Source organism: Chiloscyllium punctatum, chromosome 52 (genome assembly GCF_047496795.1).
Source record: "Chiloscyllium punctatum isolate Juve2018m chromosome 52, sChiPun1.3, whole genome shotgun sequence".
Taxonomy (NCBI): Eukaryota; Metazoa; Chordata; class Chondrichthyes; order Orectolobiformes; family Hemiscylliidae; genus Chiloscyllium; species Chiloscyllium punctatum.
This window is the reverse complement of record NC_092790.1, coordinates 18,797,387-18,818,768: the sequence shown is the minus strand read 5'-3', so window position 1 is coordinate 18,818,768 and position 21,382 is coordinate 18,797,387. Positions and strand designations below refer to the sequence as shown.

The window sequence follows — 21,382 nt, the reverse complement described above, 5'->3', positions numbered from 1 at the left end:
TCAATCCTATCACATTCTCTGCTATGTTCCTGTCGGCCATGGGTGTTTGACTTACTGATTACAAGTCTCAGATTGATCTCTTTTTTTCACTATCTCCCTGGTTCCCACTGACCTCCCCCCACCCCCACACCTTACCAGTTGAACCCCTCCCCAGCAGCTCAAGGAAATGTCCTAACCAGTGTATTAGATCCCTTCCAATTCAGGTGCAATGCTTCCTTTTTATACCTGTCATTTCTTCCCCACAAGATATTCCAATGATCCAAAAATGGGAACACCTCTCCCCTGCAACAGCTCCTGAGTTGGGCATTCCTCTGCCGTATCATTTTATTCCTTCCCTCACTCGCTTGTAGCAGTGGGAGTAATCTAGATATTATTACCGGAGAGGACCTCTTTTCTAAATTCTTGCCTCTCTTCCTTATTCTTCCTTCGGAATCTCATCCCTTTCCCTTCCCATGTACTTGGTTCCAATCTGTACTCCCCTTTGTGAATATCCTGCACTCTCTCCAAAATATCCTTGATCCTGGCACCTGGGAGGTAACACACTCACTATCGGCCGGGGAGACGTCTGTCTAGGCCGCTGACAAAGAGATTTTAGTTTTGTAATTTGTAAAAGGAAGACCTTCCAAGTCGCAACTACTTCCATCTAAAAGGATAAAGGCAGCTGATGTCAGGGAATACCGCCTTGAAATCGGACAAGTTCCCTTCCCAAGACACTCACCATGCTGACTTGGAAATAAAACCACTTTCTTTCACTGTCACTGGATCAAGACCCTGGAACTCCCTGTTCATGACATTGTGGGCAGCACATGGACAACAGCTGTTCCTGAAGGTAGCTGACCACCCCCTTCTCAAAGGGATGGAGAATAAATGCTCGGCTCAGCCAGCGACATCCACGTTCCAGGAGTGAATAAACAAAAACAGCTGGGGTCTCTCGTTGTGGCATCCATCACAAGGTTTCTGTCTGCAGCATACCTGACACTAAAATCTGTCATCCACGACAAACTAAATCGAGTCCCAGGGGTGTTGTTGCACACCTGGTCTGACTTTTCCACAGGTCTCCTGACCCAGAAATAAGCACTGACACTGTGATGCAACACTCTCTCCATCAGTTATTTTCTGCCTTCGTAAGAATGTTCCACTTATTCCATCTGTATGTTACTTTGGGCAAAGAGTTAATATTTGTCGACAGGATTAAATACCACAGTTAACATTCGATCTGACCATATGTTATCGAATAGTGGAGCACAGGGCCGAGTGACCGCCAGTTTCCCCGCTCCCTGATCAGATTGTGAGAGATCCGGGAAGGAGCTCCATTGGAGTTTCATAAAGGGACAGTGTCCCAGTTTGAAAGTTCCCTGCCGTTTTCCCAAAACCCCAGCTCCTTTCGTCAAACTGGGTGAAAAGGGAATTAGGGAAACGACCAAATGCTCCTTGGATGCTGCCTGACCTGCTGCGCTTTTCCAGCAACACATTTTCAGAAATGACCAATTGATGTTTGTTTCTGGGAGGCATTTGGAGAGTAGCGCATGCGCGATGCTGCCCCGCCCCATTCTTGTTGTTCCTGACGAGGTGAGCGCATGCGTGAGGCCCTCCCCGAGCGCTTCCATCGAGGAGCATTTATTCAGTGAGTGCAAGAGGTTTGTTTGAAACAGACCGCAATGGAGAGATTAGCGCCCAGGGAAGGGAGGGAACAGCAGGCTCCTTCCAGCAGCACATCGGGATGGGAGTCTGGGACACAGAGGGGGCTCCGAGACTGGGATTGATTCGGGGTGAGTTCAGGGAGAACCGGGGCTGTTTGGAAGAGGCCGAGCGGAGCAGGAACTGGCCCCGGAACTTGGAGTGAGCGGGCTGGGGGGGGGGGAAGAGAGAAGCCGTTCTCGGGCTGTGTGTGGGCCTGCTGAGGGAGGCAGAGCGGGAAGAAGCTGCTGTGGGACATTCTTGTGGTTTTTAATCCCCTAAACACTGATGGAAATTCATTGTTTGGCTTCTATTTCCAGCTGTTTGTTGCGAATAGACATTGAAGTAAAGGACAGCAGAAACAAATGTAATAATCCTGTGAAGGGTAAATATAGCAGGCACCGGGAAACGTCACAAAGTGTGTGAAATCGTGCCCGGTGTTCGCCTTTCAACAGTTGGGAGTTGGATATTGAGCTGTGTAATTATTACATTTGTGGAGCCGTGCATTTCTTGGTTAATTTATTTTTATCTTAGTAAAATGTTTTTGAATTTCGAAAATAGAAAAAGACTGGAAGGTGCTCAGGTCTCGAGTGGAACCAGGATCTGCTCTGTTCACCTTACCTTGTTCAAAAACATAGAATTATAATGATCATGTCCTGAATATTATTGCATTGATCATTTGATGTCTTCCTACTCAGCTGCTAGTGATGTACAGGAGCTCTCTCTTTTGTCTTTCTCCAGGCAAATATTTGATGGATCAACCAAGTGTGACCAGCTGCTTCTCAATCAGGAGGTATGTTACCACTGTCAGAGAGGAGAATATCCTTTCCACTGTCTGAGCTCAATTTCCAGAAGTACACATTCAATCCAAGAGTTAAACACAACTGACAATATATAAATCTATATTATTTCACCCTATTCTCAATGCATACCACCTCAGTGATGGGAAAATTCCATTATTCAAAGCCAATTATCATTCATAAGATTAGAGCAGGTTAGACTGTATGCTTATAATAAATATACATTTGAGCTGCATTAACTCCATGTGGGCATTTTAAAAGTTATAATCAATAATCAATCATGCTGTTACATTGTTATAACAAGTATGAAGTTGATATTGAGTGCAGATATAGAAGCAAAGTTGGACATTGAGTATCTGAGCAGGACAAATTTATTCTTTTGATAAATAGTTGTCCTGTGCAAAGACAATAATCAAACAATGTAAATTCCAAATGTACCTCTTGGTCAAGCCTTATCGACAGAGGATGCTTCAAGAGAGGATGCTTAAAGCCCATTCACACATGTGCTTACACATCTGTCTCTGTCTGTCTGTTTCTCAGCCTGGTATTGATGAAAATACACTTTATCCACACTCCCATTCTGGTTGAGGGCCTGAGTAATGCAGAAGCATTTCCACACTTTTTAATGTATGAAACACTGATTGATAAGACATTAAACCCACCTCATAAATTGCATCAGGTTATGACATGCAGGACTGGAAGCACAAAGAGACATACAATGTGGTGTGATATAGACCAGTACCACTCTTCAAAGTGATACAGATTGGCAGCACAACAGAAAACTCACTCACATTTAGCCAGTTAATGGTTAAAAGGGAGAAAAATGCAATTTAGGCCAACAAGTATTTCCAGATATGGACAGTCATAAATTGACTGACCAAATTATTAATCACTTCAGAAGATGTTACATTATCACAGTGCCGAGCAACAACTGACAAAGGCTACTGCGCACACAAAATGTAAAATTAAACCGGATATTTAATACAGTAAAATTCAAATTCTTTGCAAAGGTAAGTATTGAACCAACATTAATCCCTCAATCACACAGGTTTAGCAAACATTGAACTGGTTTATCCTACACGCTGCCTGAAAAAACACAACTGAACGTAGAAAGAGAATGGCATCCATATACTTGACTCGTCACTGCACATAGAGCAAAAGTGGTACTATAGGTATTCAAATTGCAGAACTAATCTCAAATTGGCATTTACACTGAGACACTGGCAGTGAGTGGATGAAGTTCAGAATGCCAAACAGTTATTACAAACTGGTATGAAGAACAGATAAAGAATAGAATGTCCCAGCACAGACACAACCGGCTGAATGTCCATACCAATTCTGTGATTGAGTCATAAGTCACAAAATGCGTACGCGTTTAAGGCCCAATCACAACACCCTAAGAACTGCTGTCACAGATATACATCAAGTCCTAAACTCTCGTATGGACACAACTGAAACTGACAGACATGGATTGATATCTGCTTTCTCATATTCACATTGCAGAAACTGAAAGGGAGAGAACAATAATCATGCACATACACATACGACAGGTACAGGTTGATAACTAGACTAACACATTCGCATAGCAAAACCTGACAGGTACAGTATGATAAATGAATATGCATATTTATGAACAAGAAGCTGGTAGATACAAATTAGTAATTGCACTCTCAGATGCACAGAGCAGAATCTGACGGGGACAGGTCAGTTAATAACTCACACATGCAGGTGGTAATAAATTTCAGAGAAAGATTGACAACTACACTCTCATATTCACAAAGCAGAAACTGACATGAATAGATTGATTATGCTCCCAATTTCAAATCACCTAAATTGACTTGTACACTTTGATAACAAAACTCGCACATTCACAGAGGAGAAACTGACAGAGATTGAAAACAAAACAGAAATTAGTGGAAAATTCACAGGTGTGGCAGCATTTCAGGTCAAGCGACCGGTCCTCCGAACTGACGGTGACAACGAAAATGCACACAATGTGGTCTCCTCTATGTTGGGGAAACTGAATGTAGATTTGGTGTCCACCTTGCAGAACACCTACATTCTATCCATAATGCTCCTCGGATGCTGCCTGACCTGCTGTGCCTTTCCAGCACCACTCTAATGTTGCTCAACTTTTAATGTTAATCTCTCTCTTTGCAGCTTTAATACTGTATTGTGGATTCTGTTGTATTACCCTGATGCATTTTGTATGTTATTATCTGCCTGTAAAGTGCACAAAACAATACTTTCCATTGTATCTCAGTGCATGTGACAATAATCAGATCAAATCAAATGGATAACTATACTCATATATTCATAAAGTAGAATCTGAGAGGTACAGGTTGATAACTACAGTCGCACAAACTGACAGGGGAAGATTAATAAATACACTCAAACACTGACACTACAGAGCCTGACAGGGAAAGATTGATAACTGATCTCTCACCGTCACAAAGCAGAAGCTGATTGCGACAGATGAAATCTCAGCTCACACAGTCACATGGTAGAAACTTGGAAGGATTGACAATTACACAAACGTATTCACCAAGCAGAAACTGACAGCTACAGATTGATAACTATATTTATCTATTCACACAGCAGAGTCCAAAAGGCACAGATTGACAATTATACTTACTTTGACAAAGAAGAAATTGACGACAGTTAGAGAGTGATAACTATACTCCCACATTCGCGTCACTGAAACAGACAGCTAGTTTAATTAATACACCCACATTCACAGAGCAGAAGCTGATGGGTACTGATCAATAACTGTATTCACATATTAACAGGGAAGAAACTGAGAGAGACAGGACACTGTCAATTGACATAGTAGAAACAGATTGACAATGATACTCTGGGGTCAAATAGCAAAACCTGACAGACGCTGTTTGATAATTGCACTCACGGATTGATTTCGCTTAAACTAACAGGTAGAGATCAATATCTACATTCTGACAGAATAAACTGATGGGAACAAATTGATGACTGCATTTAATATTCGTACAGCAGAAACTGACAGGTCAAGACCAATATCAAAACTCACATTCTCATAGCTGAAACTGACAGGTTCAGGTTGACAACTGCACTCTCAGACACACAGCAGAAACTGTTCGGGACACACATATTCGCTGGGCAGAAACTGACAGGTATATATTGATAACTAAACTCGCATATCCACATCAGAGAAACACATAGGGACTGATTCTATTTATTGAAAATGAATGAAATCTATTTATCAACCAGTCCCTGGCAGCTTCCTCTATGTGGACACACAAGTTCAGTTATCAATCTGCACCTGTCAGTTCATGTTCTGTGAATGTATGAGTGTAGTTATCAATCTGTCCCTATTTGTCTTTGTGATGAGAAAATGTAAATATATTTACCAGAGAGTGACAGGGACAGATTCATAACTGCATTCACTCACCTGTATGCACAGATTATACTGAAAGTAATTATCAAACTGTAATTATCACTCAGATATTCACAGAGCAGCATTTAACAGGTACATCTTGATAATTGTTCTCACATATTCACTGGGGAGGAACTGACAGTTATGGATAGATGGGGAATTTGTCATATCCAGACACACACTGGCATCAGATTATCACATTTGTAGAGGTGTTGGTTAGTATCTGGTTCTCAGTGAATTGGTGCAGAATTTTTTTTAATATACAGTCACTAAAGAGCAGCTCAGGCCAAGAATAGAATCAGCCTGTTGGAATTGCTGTCTTGAAGGAAAAACAGCCTAATGATTATTAAATTATTTCATTGACTTACAGACTATGTCTCTTCTGTCTTCTTCCAGACAATTACTTGAAGGACCAGGACCGTGTAATATGTCCTCAGTACAAAGCCAAGTGTGATCATTTTCTTCTAACAAGCAACAGGTATGTTACTGCAGTCAGACTGAAGAACATCCTTTCCACCATAACAGAGCAGATTGACTTAGACACATGTTGGCTCAATTTCCAGAGAGAAATTTTCAAATCAAGAGTCAACTACCTCGGAGGAATTAATTTTCTTTTCTCTCTGTCTTTATGTACATCACCCCATTTGCCAATAATTGTTATAATTCACAGCCATAGAGTTATAGAGATGTACAGCACAGAAACAGACCATTCGGTCTGACTCATTCATGCCAACCAGATATTCGAAAATAATCACGTCCTATTTGGCAGCACTCAGTGCCGTTTGCCAGCACTTGGCCCATCTCCCTCTAAACCGTTCCTATTCATGTACGCTTCCAGATGCCTTTAAATGTTGGAATTGTTCCAGCCTCCACCACTTCCTCTGGCAGCTCATTCCATACACACACCACCACCCACATAAAAAAGTTTCCCATTACGGGCAAGATTTAAAAGTGACCTCTGACCTGAAACCTATGCCCTCCAGTTCTGGGCTCCCCACCCCAGGGAAAATACCTTATTTATTTAGCCTATGTCCTCTTGATTTTATAAACCTCAGCCTCTGATGCTTCAGGGAAAACAGCCCTAGCCTGTTCAGCCTCTCCTTCTAACTTAAATCCTCCAACGCTGGCAACATCCTTATTAATCTTTTCTGAACCCTTTCAAGTTTCACAGCATCCTTCTGAGAGGAAGGAGACCAGGACTGTATGCAATATTCCAACAGTGGCCTAACCAATGTGCTGTACAGCCGCAACTTGTACTCAGAACTCTGACCAGTAATGGAAATCATACCAAATGTTTTCTTCAATATCCTACCTACCTGCGACTCTACTTTCAAGGAACTATGCACCTGCACTCCAAAGTCTCTTTGTTCAGCAACACTCCCTAGGAGCTTCACATTAAATTCATAAGTCCTGCTAAAATTTGCTTTCCCAAAATACAACACAGCTCATTTATCTACCATTCCTCAGCCCATTGGCCCATCTGATCAAGATCCTGTTGTAATCTGAGGTAACCTTTTTCGCTGTCCACTACTCTCCAATTTGGTGTCATCTGCAAATTGACTTACTATACGTCCTATGCTTACATCCAAAGCATTTATATAAACAACGAAGAGTAGTGGATCCAGCACCGATCCTTGTAGCACTCCACTGGTCACAGGCCTCCAGTGTTAAAAACAACCCTCCTTTACCACCCTCTGTCTTCTATCTTTGAGCCAGTTCTTTATCCAAATGGTGAGTTTTCCCTGTATTCCATGTGATCTAACCTTACTAACCAGTCTCCCATGGGGAAATCCTCTTCGTTACTTATTCAAAAATCTCAAATTAGTTTGAGTGTCATGGTTTCCCATGCACAAAGCCATGTTCACTGTCCAGAATCAGTCCTTGACTGTCGAAATATGTGTAAGTTCTGTCCCTCGGGGTTCCCTCCAACATCTTGCCAACATTCACCAACCTAAAATTCCCTGGATTTTCCTTACCACCTTCCATAAATTCTAGCACCATGCTAGCCAACCTCTAGTCTTCTGGCACCTCACCTGTGACTATCAATGATAAAAATAATCTCGCCAATCACTTCCGTAACTTCCCACAGAACTCTGATCAGGCCCTGGGGATTTTTCCACCTTGTTGCATTTCAATATATATACAGTACTTCTTCATCTGTAATATGGACATTTTACGAGATGTCACCATTATTTCCCCACATTGTATATCTTCCATGCCCTTCTCCACAGTAAACACTGATGCAAAATACTCATTTAGTATCTTCTCCCATCTTCTGCAGCTCAGAGTTCTACATGAATGTATGCAGTTTTTGAGCAAAGTGCAATGTAACTCTGCAAGTAGAAATTCAACACCCAAAATATGTGTGCATGTGGGTGTGTGGTGAGTGTAGAGTGTCTTAAGTCTGTGAGGGAGTGCATGGGTGAGTGTGGGACCAGTTCCACCACAGAACACACCAGATGGCCTCCTTCTTTAGAGACCCCAATTTCCCTTCCCACTTGGTTAAAGATGCCCTCCAAAGCATCTCGTCCACATCCTGCACCTCCGCCCTCAGACCCCACCCCTCCAACCGTAACAAGGACAGAACCCCCCCCACCCACCCACCCACCCACCCACCACCAGGGATATATTTCCCTCCCCACCCCTTTCCGCCTTCCACAAAGACTCTTCCCTCCGTGACTACCTGGTCAGGTCCACGCCACCCTACAAACCCACCCTTCCATCCTGGCACCTTCCCCTGCCACAGCAGGAATTGCAAAACCTACGCCCACACCTCCCTCACCTCCATCCAAGGTCCTAAAGGAGCCTTCCACATCCACCAATATCATTTATTGTATCTGTTGCTCCCGATGCAGTCTCCTCTACATTGGGGACACTGGATGCCTCCTAGCAGAGTGCTTTAGGGAACATATTAGGGAACAAAACTATTCATTTAGCACTTCTCCTATCTCCTCTGACTGCACACATAGCTTCCCACTCCTGTCCTTGATTGGCCTGGAAGTTATTCTAGTCATTCTTTTATTCCTGATATAGCTATAGAAAGCTTTAGGGTTTTCCTTGATGCTATCTGCCAAAGGCTTCTCTTGTCCCCTCCTGGCTCTTCTTAGTTCTCTCTCTTTAGTCTTTCCTGGCTAGCTTGTAACTCTCAAGCACCTTAGCTGCACCTTCACGCCTCATCGTAACATAAGCCGTCACCTTCCTCTTGACAAGAGATCAACTTCCTTCGTAAACTACGGCTCCTTTGTTCATCCGCTTCCTCCCTGCCTGACAGATACACACTTATCAAGGACACGCAGTAGCTGTTCCTTGAATAAGCTCCACATTTCAATTGTGCCATCCCCTGTGGTTTCATTTCCCATCCTATGCGTCATAAATCTTGCCTAATCGCACCATAATTGCCTTTTCCCCCAGTTATAAATCCTGCCTTGCAGTATGTACCTATCCCTTTCCTTCGCTAAAGTAAACATAACCGAATTGTGGTCACTCACCAAACTGCTCACTTACCTCCAACACCTGGCTGGGTTCATTACCCAGTACCAAATCCATTGTTGCCTTGCCCCCTGGTTGGCCTGTCTCCATACTGTGTCAGCAAACCCTTCTGTACACATTGAATACTTCAGATGGGTCAATTTTTGTCCAAAGTATAGTATTTCCAGTAAATATTTTGAAAAGTTAAAGTCTCCCATAACAACTGTCCTGTTACTTTTATCCAGCATCGTCTTTACAATCCTTTCCTCTAAATCTCTGGAACTATTCTGAGGCCTATGGAAAACTCCCAATAGGGTGACCCCTCCTTTCCTGTTTCTACCCTCAGCCCATACTACCTCATTAGACAAGTCCTCATACATCCTTTCTGCCACTGTAACACTGTCCTTGACTAACAATGCCACAACTCCCCCTTTTTTGCCATATTCTCTGTTCATTCTGAAACATCTAAATCCCAGAACCTACGACAACCATTCCTGCTCGATCATGTGTTTGAAATGACCACAACATCAAAGTCCCAGGTACCAACCCATGCTGCAAGTCCACCCACCTTATTCCCGATGCTCCTGGCATTGAAGTAGACACACTTCAAACCACCTTCATACTTGCTGGCGCACTGCTGCGACATTGAAACCATATTTCTAACCTCACTACGCTCAATCACTGGACATGGGAACTACAATTTAGGTTCCTATTCCCCCTACTGAATTCATTCAAACCCTACTGAAGAACATTGGCAAACATCCCCTGGGATATTGGTACCCCTCTGCTTCAGGTGTAGACCACATTGTTTGTAGAAGTCCCACCTACCCCAGAGTAAGCCCCAATTATCTAGGTATCCAAAACTCTCCCTCCCACTCAATCCCTTTAGTCACATATTCAACTCCTCTCTCTCCATATTCTTCGCCTCGCTAGCACATGGCACGGGCAACAAACCAGAAATAGCAACTGTTTGTTCTAGCTCGAAGCTTTCACCCTAACTCCCTCACATTCTGCCTGAAATCCGTATCCCTTTTCCTTCCTATGTTGTTAGTGCCTATGTGGACCACGACTTGGGTAGCTTACCCCCCACTCCATGGGTCCCAAAAACACGATCTGAGACATCAGGAACCCTGGCACCTGGGAGGCAACACACCAACTTTCCTCCACTGCATGAGAGAAAATCAGAGTCCTTATGCCTTCCTCCTCCCCTCCGTAGAGTTACACAAGTGTCCCAATGATGGTGAGTACCATCACAGTACAGTGAAGGTTAATTGACACCTACCTTTACTTCAACAGTCTTCAAATAATTATATCACTGTGCACTGAAAAAAAATACCAATTATGACCTCGATCAGGTGGATCAATGGGCCAAGAAGTGACAGATGTAGTTTCATTTAGATACATGGGAGGACTTTGATTTTAGTAAGACAAACCAGGGCAACAATTATACACTTAATGGTGGGACCTTTGTGAATGTTGTTGAACAAAGAGACCACATCGTGCAAGTGCATATTTCCTTGAAAGTAGAGTCTCAGATAGACAGGGTGGTGAAGAAGGCCTCTGGCATGCTTGCCTTCATTGGTCAGAACATTGAATGTAGGATGTCATCTGGTGGCTGTGCAGGACTCCAGCGAGGTCACTTTCAGGAGATTGTGTACAATTCTCATCATCCTTCTACAGGAAGGATGTTGTTAAAGTTGAGATAGTGTAGAAAAGGTTTACAAGGATGTTATAGAGATATAGAGTCATACAACAGAGAAACAGGCCCTTTAGCCCACTATGTCCAACATACACCAAACTGCATTCATCCCATTTACCTGCACTTGGCCCATAGCTGACTATACCCTGGCTTCTTAAGGGCATATCCAAATGCTGCTGAAATGCTGTGGGAGTATTCCACCACACACTCAAGCATCCTATTACAAACTTTACCCACCATCTAGGTCAAAATATTTTTCTCAGATATCCTCTTAAATGCTTTCCCTGCACCTTCAACTTTTATTCTCTGGTCTTAGACATAGCTTCCAAGGGGAGAAAGATGCACACAATCTACTCTGTCTGCATCTTTCACAATTTAGTATATCTCAGTCAGATCCTCCCTCAACCTCCTCTGCTCCAAGGAAACCAAACCTAGCTCATACAGTCTCCCCTTTGATGGAGACTTTCCAACCCACTGCATCCTCTCCAGCCAATCTCATCCTTCTAACTGTGTGGCAGTCAGAACTGCACTCAGTATTTGATCTGTTTTATGAAGTTGGAATAAGACTTCTTTGCTCTTATATTCAACAGCTCTGGTACTGAAGGAAAGCATTTTGTATGCCTTCTGTCTGCAATCTATAGACTTGTACACCAAGGTCCTTTTGTTCCTCAGTACTCCCTCAGGACCAACCCTTCATTGTGTAATTCTTTCCCTTAGACCTTCCAAAATGCACATTTATCAGGATTAAATTCCATTTGTCATTGCTCTGCCCAATGTATTCACACTGTAGCCTGAAACCATCCCCCTCACTGTCAACAACACGGTGTCACAGAACAAAGAACAATACAGGGCAGAAACAGGTCCTTTGCACTCCAAGGCTGCACTGCAACATTTAACACTTCCCCACAAAAAAAACCCATCTACAGGCTTACTAATTATACATTCTACATTCACATCCAATTGTTAATATGTACTTAACAAACACCAAGGGTCCCAGCACTGATCCCTGTGGTACACTACTGGTCACAGGCTTCCAGTCACAAATGCAACCCTCCACCATTATAGTTTGCATCCTGTCTGCATCTCATTTCAGCTCCAGTTTGCTTGAGACTCCAAGAGCTGACTTTGGACCAGTCTTTTATATGGGACTTTGTCAAAGGCTGTAGGGGTGGCCTGTACCTGGCCAGAATAGAGTGGTCCATGTCTGTTAACACAAACTGGCTAATAAACTGGAAGATAGAATTAAACATTAACATGAAATGGTACACATTTAAATAGATACCCAGAGATTATTGGACGCAGAATAAGAAACTCTCATACTGGTCTTGTTATAAACATATGAACAATGAATTCAAAGTATACAATCAGACCAGAGACTGACCAATCCAGAAAATAACATACAATAATAAACTGTACCATAGAATGAAAGTTGTGGAAATTATCCAAACTGTTTTACAGTGTCAGAGACTGGCAACAGTGTAAAAAGTCTCACTTTCATTTACAGTACATAGAATTTCTCCAATGCAGATAGAGGTCACAGAAAAGAACCAGAATTGGCCTGCAACAACTTGCCAAAGCACATCACACCCAGATATAGGCCCTACCTGACCCCCATAACCACATCTTTACCATAGTTAACCCACCTAGGCTGCACATTGATGAATTTTTCCAGGGCAATTTACCATGCTTAATCCAGCTAAGCTGCACATGTTTGGACTGTGGAAGGAAACTGGAGCACCCAGCCAAAACTGTTATGAAGATGTGAGTGTACTGTACCTTTAAGAAAGTTATCAGCCAGTAGAACTACTGGACAGTACCAAGTGTTCTGGGGAAAAAAAGGTAACATTTGGTTGAACAACTCAAGTAGCTGTTTGGTTGCATTCGAATTGGTTTTTATCTTCAGCCAATCGGTTTAAATTATATCCTGAAGGTACCAAATTCCAAACCAGTTGATACTGAGTGTATTGACATTCTTAAAAACCAATGACACAATCCGATGCTCTGGAGGTATAAGACCTGGGAAAATTGAACAATTGGGAGGAGAATTGCCAAGCCCCCAGCATGTAAAAAGACTGCCTGAAAAATAGCTCTTTTGAAAGCACCTTTATCGATCAGTAACTAGTAAAGCACAATGCCCAAGAAGGACAAAAGACGACATGAATACAGCAAGGAACCGAAAGCTACTGGTTTTGAGATAAGTGTTGTTTTGTAAATCTTAATCAGGAGTTCTATTGGACTAGTATTATAGAAGATAGGTTAGAGGAAGGAGTTGTAAATCGTGTTAGTTATCACTCTGTTATACTTTAATAAATAAAGCTGTTAATCTTTACTTTAACTAATTCATGGCCGATCATATTTTCACAGATTACTGGATAGGATAAATCTTTTCTGTGTTGCTGGATTTAAATTAGCAAAGGGGTTTACCCTGTGCCATAACAAAACCAATGCAGACATGGGGAACATGTCTGTGTGCTAATTGCACAATGAGCCAAGGCTGGAATTGAAACTGGGTCCCTGGCACCAGTGTGCCACCTGACATGGATGGCAATAGATAAAATCTTATTCATGTTGAGCAACAGAGACTTGAAGTAAAAAGAGCTCCTGCAGTTTCTGGGAAGTGTCATCTTAAACAGAGCCAAATATTATAAGTACACTCACTTATTCACAGAGCACACACTGAGAGGTACAGATACTTTCAAATTCACTCATCCATTCTTTTAGTTGAAACTGTCAGGTCCAGATTGAAAACTGCACTCAAACACTCATACCTGTCAGTTTCTCCAATGTAAGATTTAAAACAAAGTTCTTATATTCGTCAAAAAAACTGACAGGTACATTTTGATAGCACACATTCTCGGAGCTGAGTACACACAGGCAGATAAAAATGTCACAGAATTCTCATTTTTCTTGTTGTCTTCTGCTTTGAGATATTTAAACTGACAAGTCTGAAAAGAAATTAATAACTGTAGTGTATATACCCTGCAATTGCATGACAAATGAGAGGCATAATTCACCTTTCATTTTATCTCTAACTTACTGTGTGCTCACAGATCATATACTGACAGATTCAATTACAGGTCTTTGTGACATTACAGGGATGGAGTAAAAAAAATTAATTTTATCTGAAAGTTAGAAATGTTGAAATATTTGTTCTCACATATTGAGACAGAAACGGAGTGAAAATAAGATTAGAAACAACAGACTGGCAGTTACAGAATGAAATACGGAGTTAGCTGCAAAACAATGAATTGTTAGGATACAATGCAACTATCCACTGGTGAGAAACTGACATGAACAGTGTAACATCAGCAGTAACATTGTTATTGCCAGTTTCTGCAATGTACAATATATTGACCATTACCAGATGCTGCAGTTATAAATACAAACTTTCTGTCAATGCACAGACGCTGATATTCAAAGGATATGGGTGTGGAGGGGACGGAGTGACCATCGCTCAGGGCGGGGTGCTACCTCATATCCAGACGTTCTGCCGCTGCTGGATCTGCTAAAAAGTGAAGATAGTGTTCTTGAATTTCACAACCCAAAGGCTCTTTTCAGAGCCACTCACAGCATCTGTGAAAGGAGCTAGTCCGTCATCTCTGTCGGATTTATTTTACTTTTAATGTGGAGAAGCTTGAACTTTGTACCTTAGATCAGTCAATCACTATCACCTTGTGGTTTGGACATGCTGACGTTGGACTGGGGTGTACAAAGTTAAAAATCGCGCAACACCAATTTATAGCCCAACAGATTTATTTGTATGCACTAGTGTTCGGAGCTTTCATCACGTAGAACAGATCGTAAGACAGAATTTTTCGCAAAAGTTTATAGTGTGATTTATCTGAAACCATCTATTCAAAAAAAACCTGCATTGTTTCTTAATCTCTAATCTTTATGTTGATCTCTAATGTTGATTTCAGTTTTTGCAAGTAAATCGCAGAACATCTAAATGTTACATTCTCAAGTGAACTTGCACAACTGATAATGCTTTTGAGGTGCAAGCTGCCCTGTGTGAGACTGTGCTACAATGGTCAGACTGATTATAATCTAAAGAAAATGGATTTACAGATTCTTACGTGGATTCATACAGCTTTTGAGCACAGGCACCCACTCTCATCCGCTCACACATACTATCCCTTACTCATGCGTGCACCTTCTCACAGGCGTATGTGTATATCCCTTTACACTTGCGCGTACACACACTCATACCGCGCCCCGCCCGGGCAAAGCACACACGGTGAATTTGTACTTGCAAAATGACAATTGACCCCGATCGTGTTTGACTTTGGTTTCACATTCCCTTTAATTGCATTAGGAAGAGCTGAATTGACCTAGTACAGTAAGCATACAGTCGATATAACAAATACTACTGAGCGGCCCTATCCCTCTGCGCTTTGTTCACTAGTGTGTTCATAGAGACAGAGAACATATTAAATACCCGTGAGTGATTTTTTTTTCAGCTGTAAAGGAGGAAAGGGGGCAAAGGTGAGATTGTATGAACTACACTTCTGTAATCGATAGACAAATCAACGCATTCTCATCTGTAAAACTTCTACAGGTCAGTGGGATTTTCAAATTTGAAAATGAGCCGTTGATCTTTTGGCGCCAATTCTCTCATCCCCTACTAGTTAAATCCTAGAATCTATTATAACAAAATCTGCGATCACTAGAGATCTCAGTAATTGGAACTTGACTGCCGCTGTCTGTGACTTTGTTTAATTGACTCCCCATTTTATGCTGTGCACTTCCTAAAATACGATACCAATGTCTGCAAGTAACAAGTTGATTTCTTGGCGCCAAATCTTTCCCTTCCCCGAAGGGCAAGCCATATGAATACCAAGAGGGAGGGAGATTCGCGGAAATTTATAATCCACTACCACAAGGTTATGTTAAAATTATATTCACAACCTGTCATAATAAATTCTACGAACATAGGAGGTCTCATTAGTTATAACTTCACCGCCTATGTCAATATTGCTTATAACTCATTGCCTATTTATATCAATAGTAATGCAACCCATCGTTTCCTGCTCTCTCTGGATGGTTTAGTGGCTCTGAAAAGAGCCGTTGTGTTTCTCTCTCTCGGGGTGAATGTGCCGGGCCGGCCAGGCTCCGTTTAGGCGCGCTCCCCGCGGATCCGGCGGGCCAGCTGGATGTCTTTGGGCATGATGGTGACCCGCTTGGCGTGGATGGCGCACAGGTTGGTGTCCTCAAACAGTCCCACCAGGTAAGCCTCGCTGGCCTCCTGCAGGGCCATCACCGCCGAGCTCTGGAAGCGCAGGTCGGTCTTGAAGTCCTGAGCGATCTCTCGCACCAGCCGCTGGAAGGGCAGTTTGCGGATCAGCAGCTCGGTGGATTTCTGGTAGCGGCGGATCTCCCGCAGAGCCACCGTGCCGGGCCTGTAGCGATGAGGCTTCTTCACTCCGCCCGTGGCCGGAGCGCTCTTGCGGGCCGCTTTGGTCGCCAACTGCTTGCGGGGAGCTTTCCCTCCGGTGGATTTGCGCGCTGTCTGCTTGGTTCGGGCCATTCCCTTCACACAGCTTACTGATGCTCTCAATGCTGAGGCTGCTGCGGGACTGCCTATTTAAGGGAATGGAGAGCCCGCCCTAGAGCTGGGATTGGATACAACCCTATCCTTCAACACAGAGAAACAGCTTCGGAAGGTACAGAAAGGGCAGGAAAAGAATTGTTGGAATCTGATTGGGTAACGTGAAATGACAGTTGGCCGATTTCAAAATGCCCGCCGAATTCACCCTCTCAAACCCTGAAATAAAATAACATATGAAGATATATTACGCCAATCGTCCGCAACGATACTTTAATCGATACCGATTAAAGCCTAGTTCGCTATTAGCGCAGACAGGAGGCGGGATCTGTCTGTAACAGGCAGGAGGAAAGGCTGGGTTTAAAACAGCCCAGACAAACTGAACAGCCGAACGTCTACCGGCCGCGAATCAATCTAAAGAACTCCGCCGATTTAAACATCTTGAAATTGTACCACGATAAAATTACGGAAGCTCACCGAATCAATATTTTATTTCAACCAGATCATAATCAGCCGAAACACAACTTAATGGCTGCCTGAAAAGTCTGTAACAGGCACATGGAAGCCTTTGCCCGAAACGTCGATTTCGCTGCTCGTTGGATGCTGCCTGAACTGCTGTGCTCTTCCAGCACCACTAATCCAGTATTTGCTTTCCAGCATCTGCAGTCATTGTTTTCACCACATGGAAAGAGCAGGCTATGAAAAAATCCTGCTGTGTCCCAGCATCAAAACTCATTAAAGTATCGTTTCTGAAAAGGTCATGTCTGGGAAAAATGACACGTTATAGAACCGTTACACTATCCCCTCCCAATATGCTACCTTCTCCGTCCTCAGGTCTCCGCTCTCTATCGGAGGGTTTGGGTGGCTCTGAAAAGAGCCTTTGGGTTCGCTGGAAAAGGGTCGCTTTATGCTCAGCCGCCGAATCCATAGAGAGTGCGGCCCTGGCGTTTCAGAGCGTACACCACATCCATGGCGGTGACCGTCTTGCGCTTGGCGTGCTCAGTGTAGGTGACCGCATCCCTGATCACATTCTCCAGGAAAACCTTCAGCACCCCGCGGGTCTCCTCGTAGATCAAGCCCGAGATGCGCTTGACCCCGCCACGGCGAGCCAGGCGCCGGATGGCTGGTTTGGTGATGCCCTGGATGTTATCACGGAGCACTTTGCGATGCCGCTTCGCTCCGCCTTTTCCCAGGCCTTTGCCTCCTTTACCTCTTCCAGACATCACGTTTCTTCACTCCAATCGCTGCTGAATGAGAGCCGAGCTGCCTCCCCTTACCTTTTTTATACAACCCGGCCGGACCTGGCTGAGAAAGAGCTGACAGAGAGTGAGGGGCGGGTCCGGAGAGGAAACTGAGTGACAGACAGAGCAGGGAAATGGCTTTGATCATCCAGCTCCGCCTCCAGCTCACCCCCGCCCCAACTGTATCTGGGACTGAACCTTTTCTCCCCAAGGTAAAAACAATGACTGCAGATGCTGAAAACCAAATACTGGATTAGTGGTGCTGGAAGAGCACAGCAGTTCAGGCAGCATCCAACGAGCAGCGAAATCGACGTTTCGGGCAAAAGTCCTTCATGAGCGCATGCGTGAGGCCCTCCCCCAGCGCTGCCATTGAGGAGCATTTACTCAGTGAGTGCAAGAGGTTTGTTTGAAACAGACCGTAATGGAGAGATCAGCGCCCAGGGAAGGGAGGGAACAGCAGGCTCCTTCCAGCAGCACATCGGGATGGGAGCCTGGGACACAGAGACCGGGATTGATTCAGGGTGAGTTCAGGGAGAACCGGGGGCTGTTTGTAAGAGGCCGAGCGGAGCAGGAACTGGTCCCGGAACTTGGAGTGAGCGGGCTGGGGGGGAAGAGAGAGGCCTTTCTCGGGCTGTGTGTGGGCCTGCTGAGGGGGACAGAGCGGGAAGCTGCTGCTGTGGGACATTCTTGTTGCTTTTAATCCTCTGAACCCTGTTGAAATTTCATTCTGTTTCCCATTGTTTGTTGAAAGTGTGCAATCAATAGTGGAATCGCAGACCGACTGAAGGAATGGGATACCTCTCACAAAGGACAAACATATGGGTCTTGGTAAAAACATTAGATATCGCGCCGTTTTTCCTCTCTTCAACAGGTAGTATATTGGGAGTTGAATATTGAACCGTGTTAGCATCCCTGTGGTGAGTAGTCCCATTCACGGAGCTGTGCAGTTGTTGCTCAGTTTCTATGTCTCATTCAATTGGTATCGAATCATATGAAAAACAAACACAATCTCCAGACAAGGTGCAGCACGGCGCAACTTCTGTCCTGCTGATGAGCACAAGGAATCATTGAGTCATAGAGATGTACAGCATGGAAACAGACCTTGCGGTCCATTTCGTCCATGCTGATCAGGTATCCTAACCAAATCTAGTCCCACGTCCATCTAAACCCTTCCTAATCATACGCATATCCAGATGCCTTTTAAATGTTGTAATTGTACCAGCCTCCACCATTTGTCCATGCCCCTTGTGATTTTATGAACCTCTATAAAAGGTCCCTCTCCAGGGAAAACAGATCCAATCTATTCAGCCTCTGGTGCTCGTTGTTGTGGCTCTGTTCGCCTAGCTGGGAATTTGTGTTGCAAACGTTTCGTCCCCAGTCTAGGTGACATCCTCAGTGCTTGGGAGCCTCCTGTGAAGCGCTTCTGTGACGTTTCAATAGTGTAACACTACTATTATAGGGCAAGCCAAACAGAGAACAGCCAGGGAATTCCGAGAGGCATGGCACTCATCCACAGACTCTATCAACAAACACATCGACCTGGACCCAATATACCGGCCACTGCAGCGGACAGCTGGAACTGACAACCGGAAGCGGTAGAGACAAACCACTATAAATGCCGGAGGAAACATCACAGAAGCGCTTCACAGGAGGCTCCTAAGCACTGAGGATGTCACCTCGACAGGGGACGAAACGTTTGCAACACAAATTCCCAGCTCAGCGAACAGAACCACAACAACTGTTCAGCCTCTCCCTATAGCTCAAATCCTCCAACCTGGATGAAGCACATTTACATGGAGTTTATCTGTGACTGAGAAGGACAGAATTAATCCTTTACTGAATAGTTCTCAGACACAGAGATGACAATTAAATGTGAATTCCAAACAATCTCTGCAAAAGTTTGAGTTTTTCTCACTCCTAAATGACCTCCTAGTGGTAGCTCATACGCTATTCGACACCCCTTCATAACCCACTGGCAGTACAACTCGATAAACTTCTGCATATCAGTCTGAATATGTGATGGTCTCCATTTCCTAATTAAGATATTATTTCTGTAGATGCAGGAATAGATTCACATTCTTCTTCTGTGTATGCCTTTTGATACAATTGCTTTAAATTTGCTTAAGATTTAAGCTAAACATGCCTGCTTTATCATCTGTGTATTCCCGGTTTGTCTCAACCATCTGACCCAAGAGGGTCTCTGCTAATTTCACTTCAACTTTCTTATCTGTACTCTTTGATCTCTTCTGTTTCAACTGGTGACTGTGACTTTGTCACCACACAGTCAGGAATAATCCCAGGATATATGTCCAGCAATAATTCAGTTGCCTGAGTTTCCATTGGCTTTTCAACAACAGTAGCCAGCACTCCTACCGGTGAATCAACAATATCATTATCAAGGATAAATTATATTCCCGGAGCTGAGAGTTTGTCGATTACTCCGACCACAATTTCTCCATTCTAACCTCACTTCTCACAATTCAGCATTTCTTGTCTCAAAATGAATTCCCGTTACTAGAACCTTTTTCTGGCAATAGTCCTTCAGAGGTTCATATCTCCTCATCTTTTAGCATCACAGATTTAGAGGATCTTTGTATCTCTTAATGTTGTAACCACTTTACCTGCTCCTCCTGGCCTATGCGAGTAAACTTTATCTTCAGAGGTAGATGGTTTAAGAAGATCTGGTACCTCCAACCAGCTTGTACATTCTGGTGCAGGTTTCGAACCTCCATTGTGCTTTCTGTTACCTCTCCAATAAAATTATCTCTCCAATAAAACAGGCTTATCCTGTTTCCTACATCTAGCATCCTAGTGTTTTTCCTAACCACCAACACTGATTTATGTAGCCTACTGTATTGCAGCAAAAACACCAGAGCTTGTTAACTTCTCTTTCCCCTTCAAGGGTTTCCTTTTTACCCTGTGGTCAGTTATCCTTGTGATCTTTACCGAGATCAATTCCTTTCTATGTAAGGATTTTTCTTGTCCTCAATTTCTATCCCTCATGGATTGAAATAGGTTTTGGAAGCCAAAGTTTTACTTATGGACCAACTCATAACCATCAGCCATTTCAGCTGCCAATCTTGCCGTTATAGCTCTGTGCTCTTCCACATGAGTTTTCACTAATTCAGGAAGTGCCAATTTCCAAAGTTCAAACTCCCTCTCTTTCTTCCTTTCCCTTCTCTCATTTTCTCTCTCTCCTCAGTCTCTCTTCTGTATTTAATCATAATTCAAAAGATTTTGTTTCTGTCGACCTTTCCTTCTGTTTTGCCTCTAAATCAAGTTGCTGAATTTTCCATTGAATGTTAGCCATCTCTAAAGATTCCGATGATGTTTCCAACAAATTTAAATGCTGAGCAACTGCTGTAATTATCTCTCCTTTCCTCAAGGAAGGACACATTTCCAGCAGCTTACCCTTAATCACCTTTTGTAAAAGCCCCAAAATCGCTTCTTTCACCCCCACAGAAAACCCTTGTTGACTGAAAGATTTATTGCTCTCCCAAACACTGTTTAAACCAACTGAATTCAAAACCCGGAACAAAAGAC

General features: G+C 43.4%; 2 protein-coding genes and 2 long non-coding RNA genes across 5 annotated transcripts in view; 2 read left to right on the top strand and 2 right to left on the bottom strand.

Annotated features, from left to right (window-relative positions):
- The first annotated feature begins 1,642 nt into the window (after positions 1–1,642).
- LOC140470849 (uncharacterized) lies at positions 1,643–6,359 on the top strand. The gene is made up of 3 exons (XR_011956753.1): positions 1,643–1,769; positions 2,419–2,470; positions 6,283–6,359. It is a non-coding gene; the product is annotated as an uncharacterized lncRNA (long non-coding RNA).
- An 8,985-nt stretch (positions 6,360–15,344) lies between these two features.
- LOC140470828 (histone H3) lies at positions 15,345–16,595 on the bottom strand. Its single transcript, XM_072566810.1, has one exon. The coding sequence runs from the start codon at positions 16,578–16,580 to the stop codon at positions 16,170–16,172; it is 411 nt and encodes a 136-aa protein (XP_072422911.1). The 5' UTR covers positions 16,581–16,595; the 3' UTR covers positions 15,345–16,169.
- Positions 16,596–16,706: 111 nt separating this feature from the next.
- On the bottom strand, positions 16,707–17,989 carry LOC140470836 (histone H4). The gene is made up of 2 exons (XM_072566816.1): positions 17,076–17,989; positions 16,707–16,817 (listed from the first exon to the last, which is right to left on the bottom strand). Exon 1 carries the CDS (start codon positions 17,819–17,821, stop codon positions 17,510–17,512), a length of 312 nt encoding a protein of 103 aa, XP_072422917.1. The 5' UTR covers positions 17,822–17,989; the 3' UTR covers positions 16,707–16,817; positions 17,076–17,509.
- A 36-nt stretch (positions 17,990–18,025) lies between these two features.
- Positions 18,026–21,382, top strand: part of LOC140470839 (uncharacterized) — a 38,516-nt gene continuing 35,159 nt past the window's right edge. For both annotated transcript variants that reach the window (XR_011956739.1, XR_011956740.1), the window contains exon 1: positions 18,026–18,360. This is a non-coding gene — a long non-coding RNA (uncharacterized lncRNA). The remainder of the gene's footprint in view (positions 18,361–21,382) is intronic.

Bases quoted from the DNA above. Each gene is read 5' to 3' on its own strand.
- LOC140470828 (XM_072566810.1), bottom strand. From the start codon at position 16,580: ATGGCCCGAACCAAGCAGACAGCGCGCAAATCCACCGGAGGGAAAGCT.
- LOC140470836 (XM_072566816.1), bottom strand. From the start codon at position 17,821: ATGTCTGGAAGAGGTAAAGGAGGCAAAGGCCTGGGAAAAGGCGGAGCG.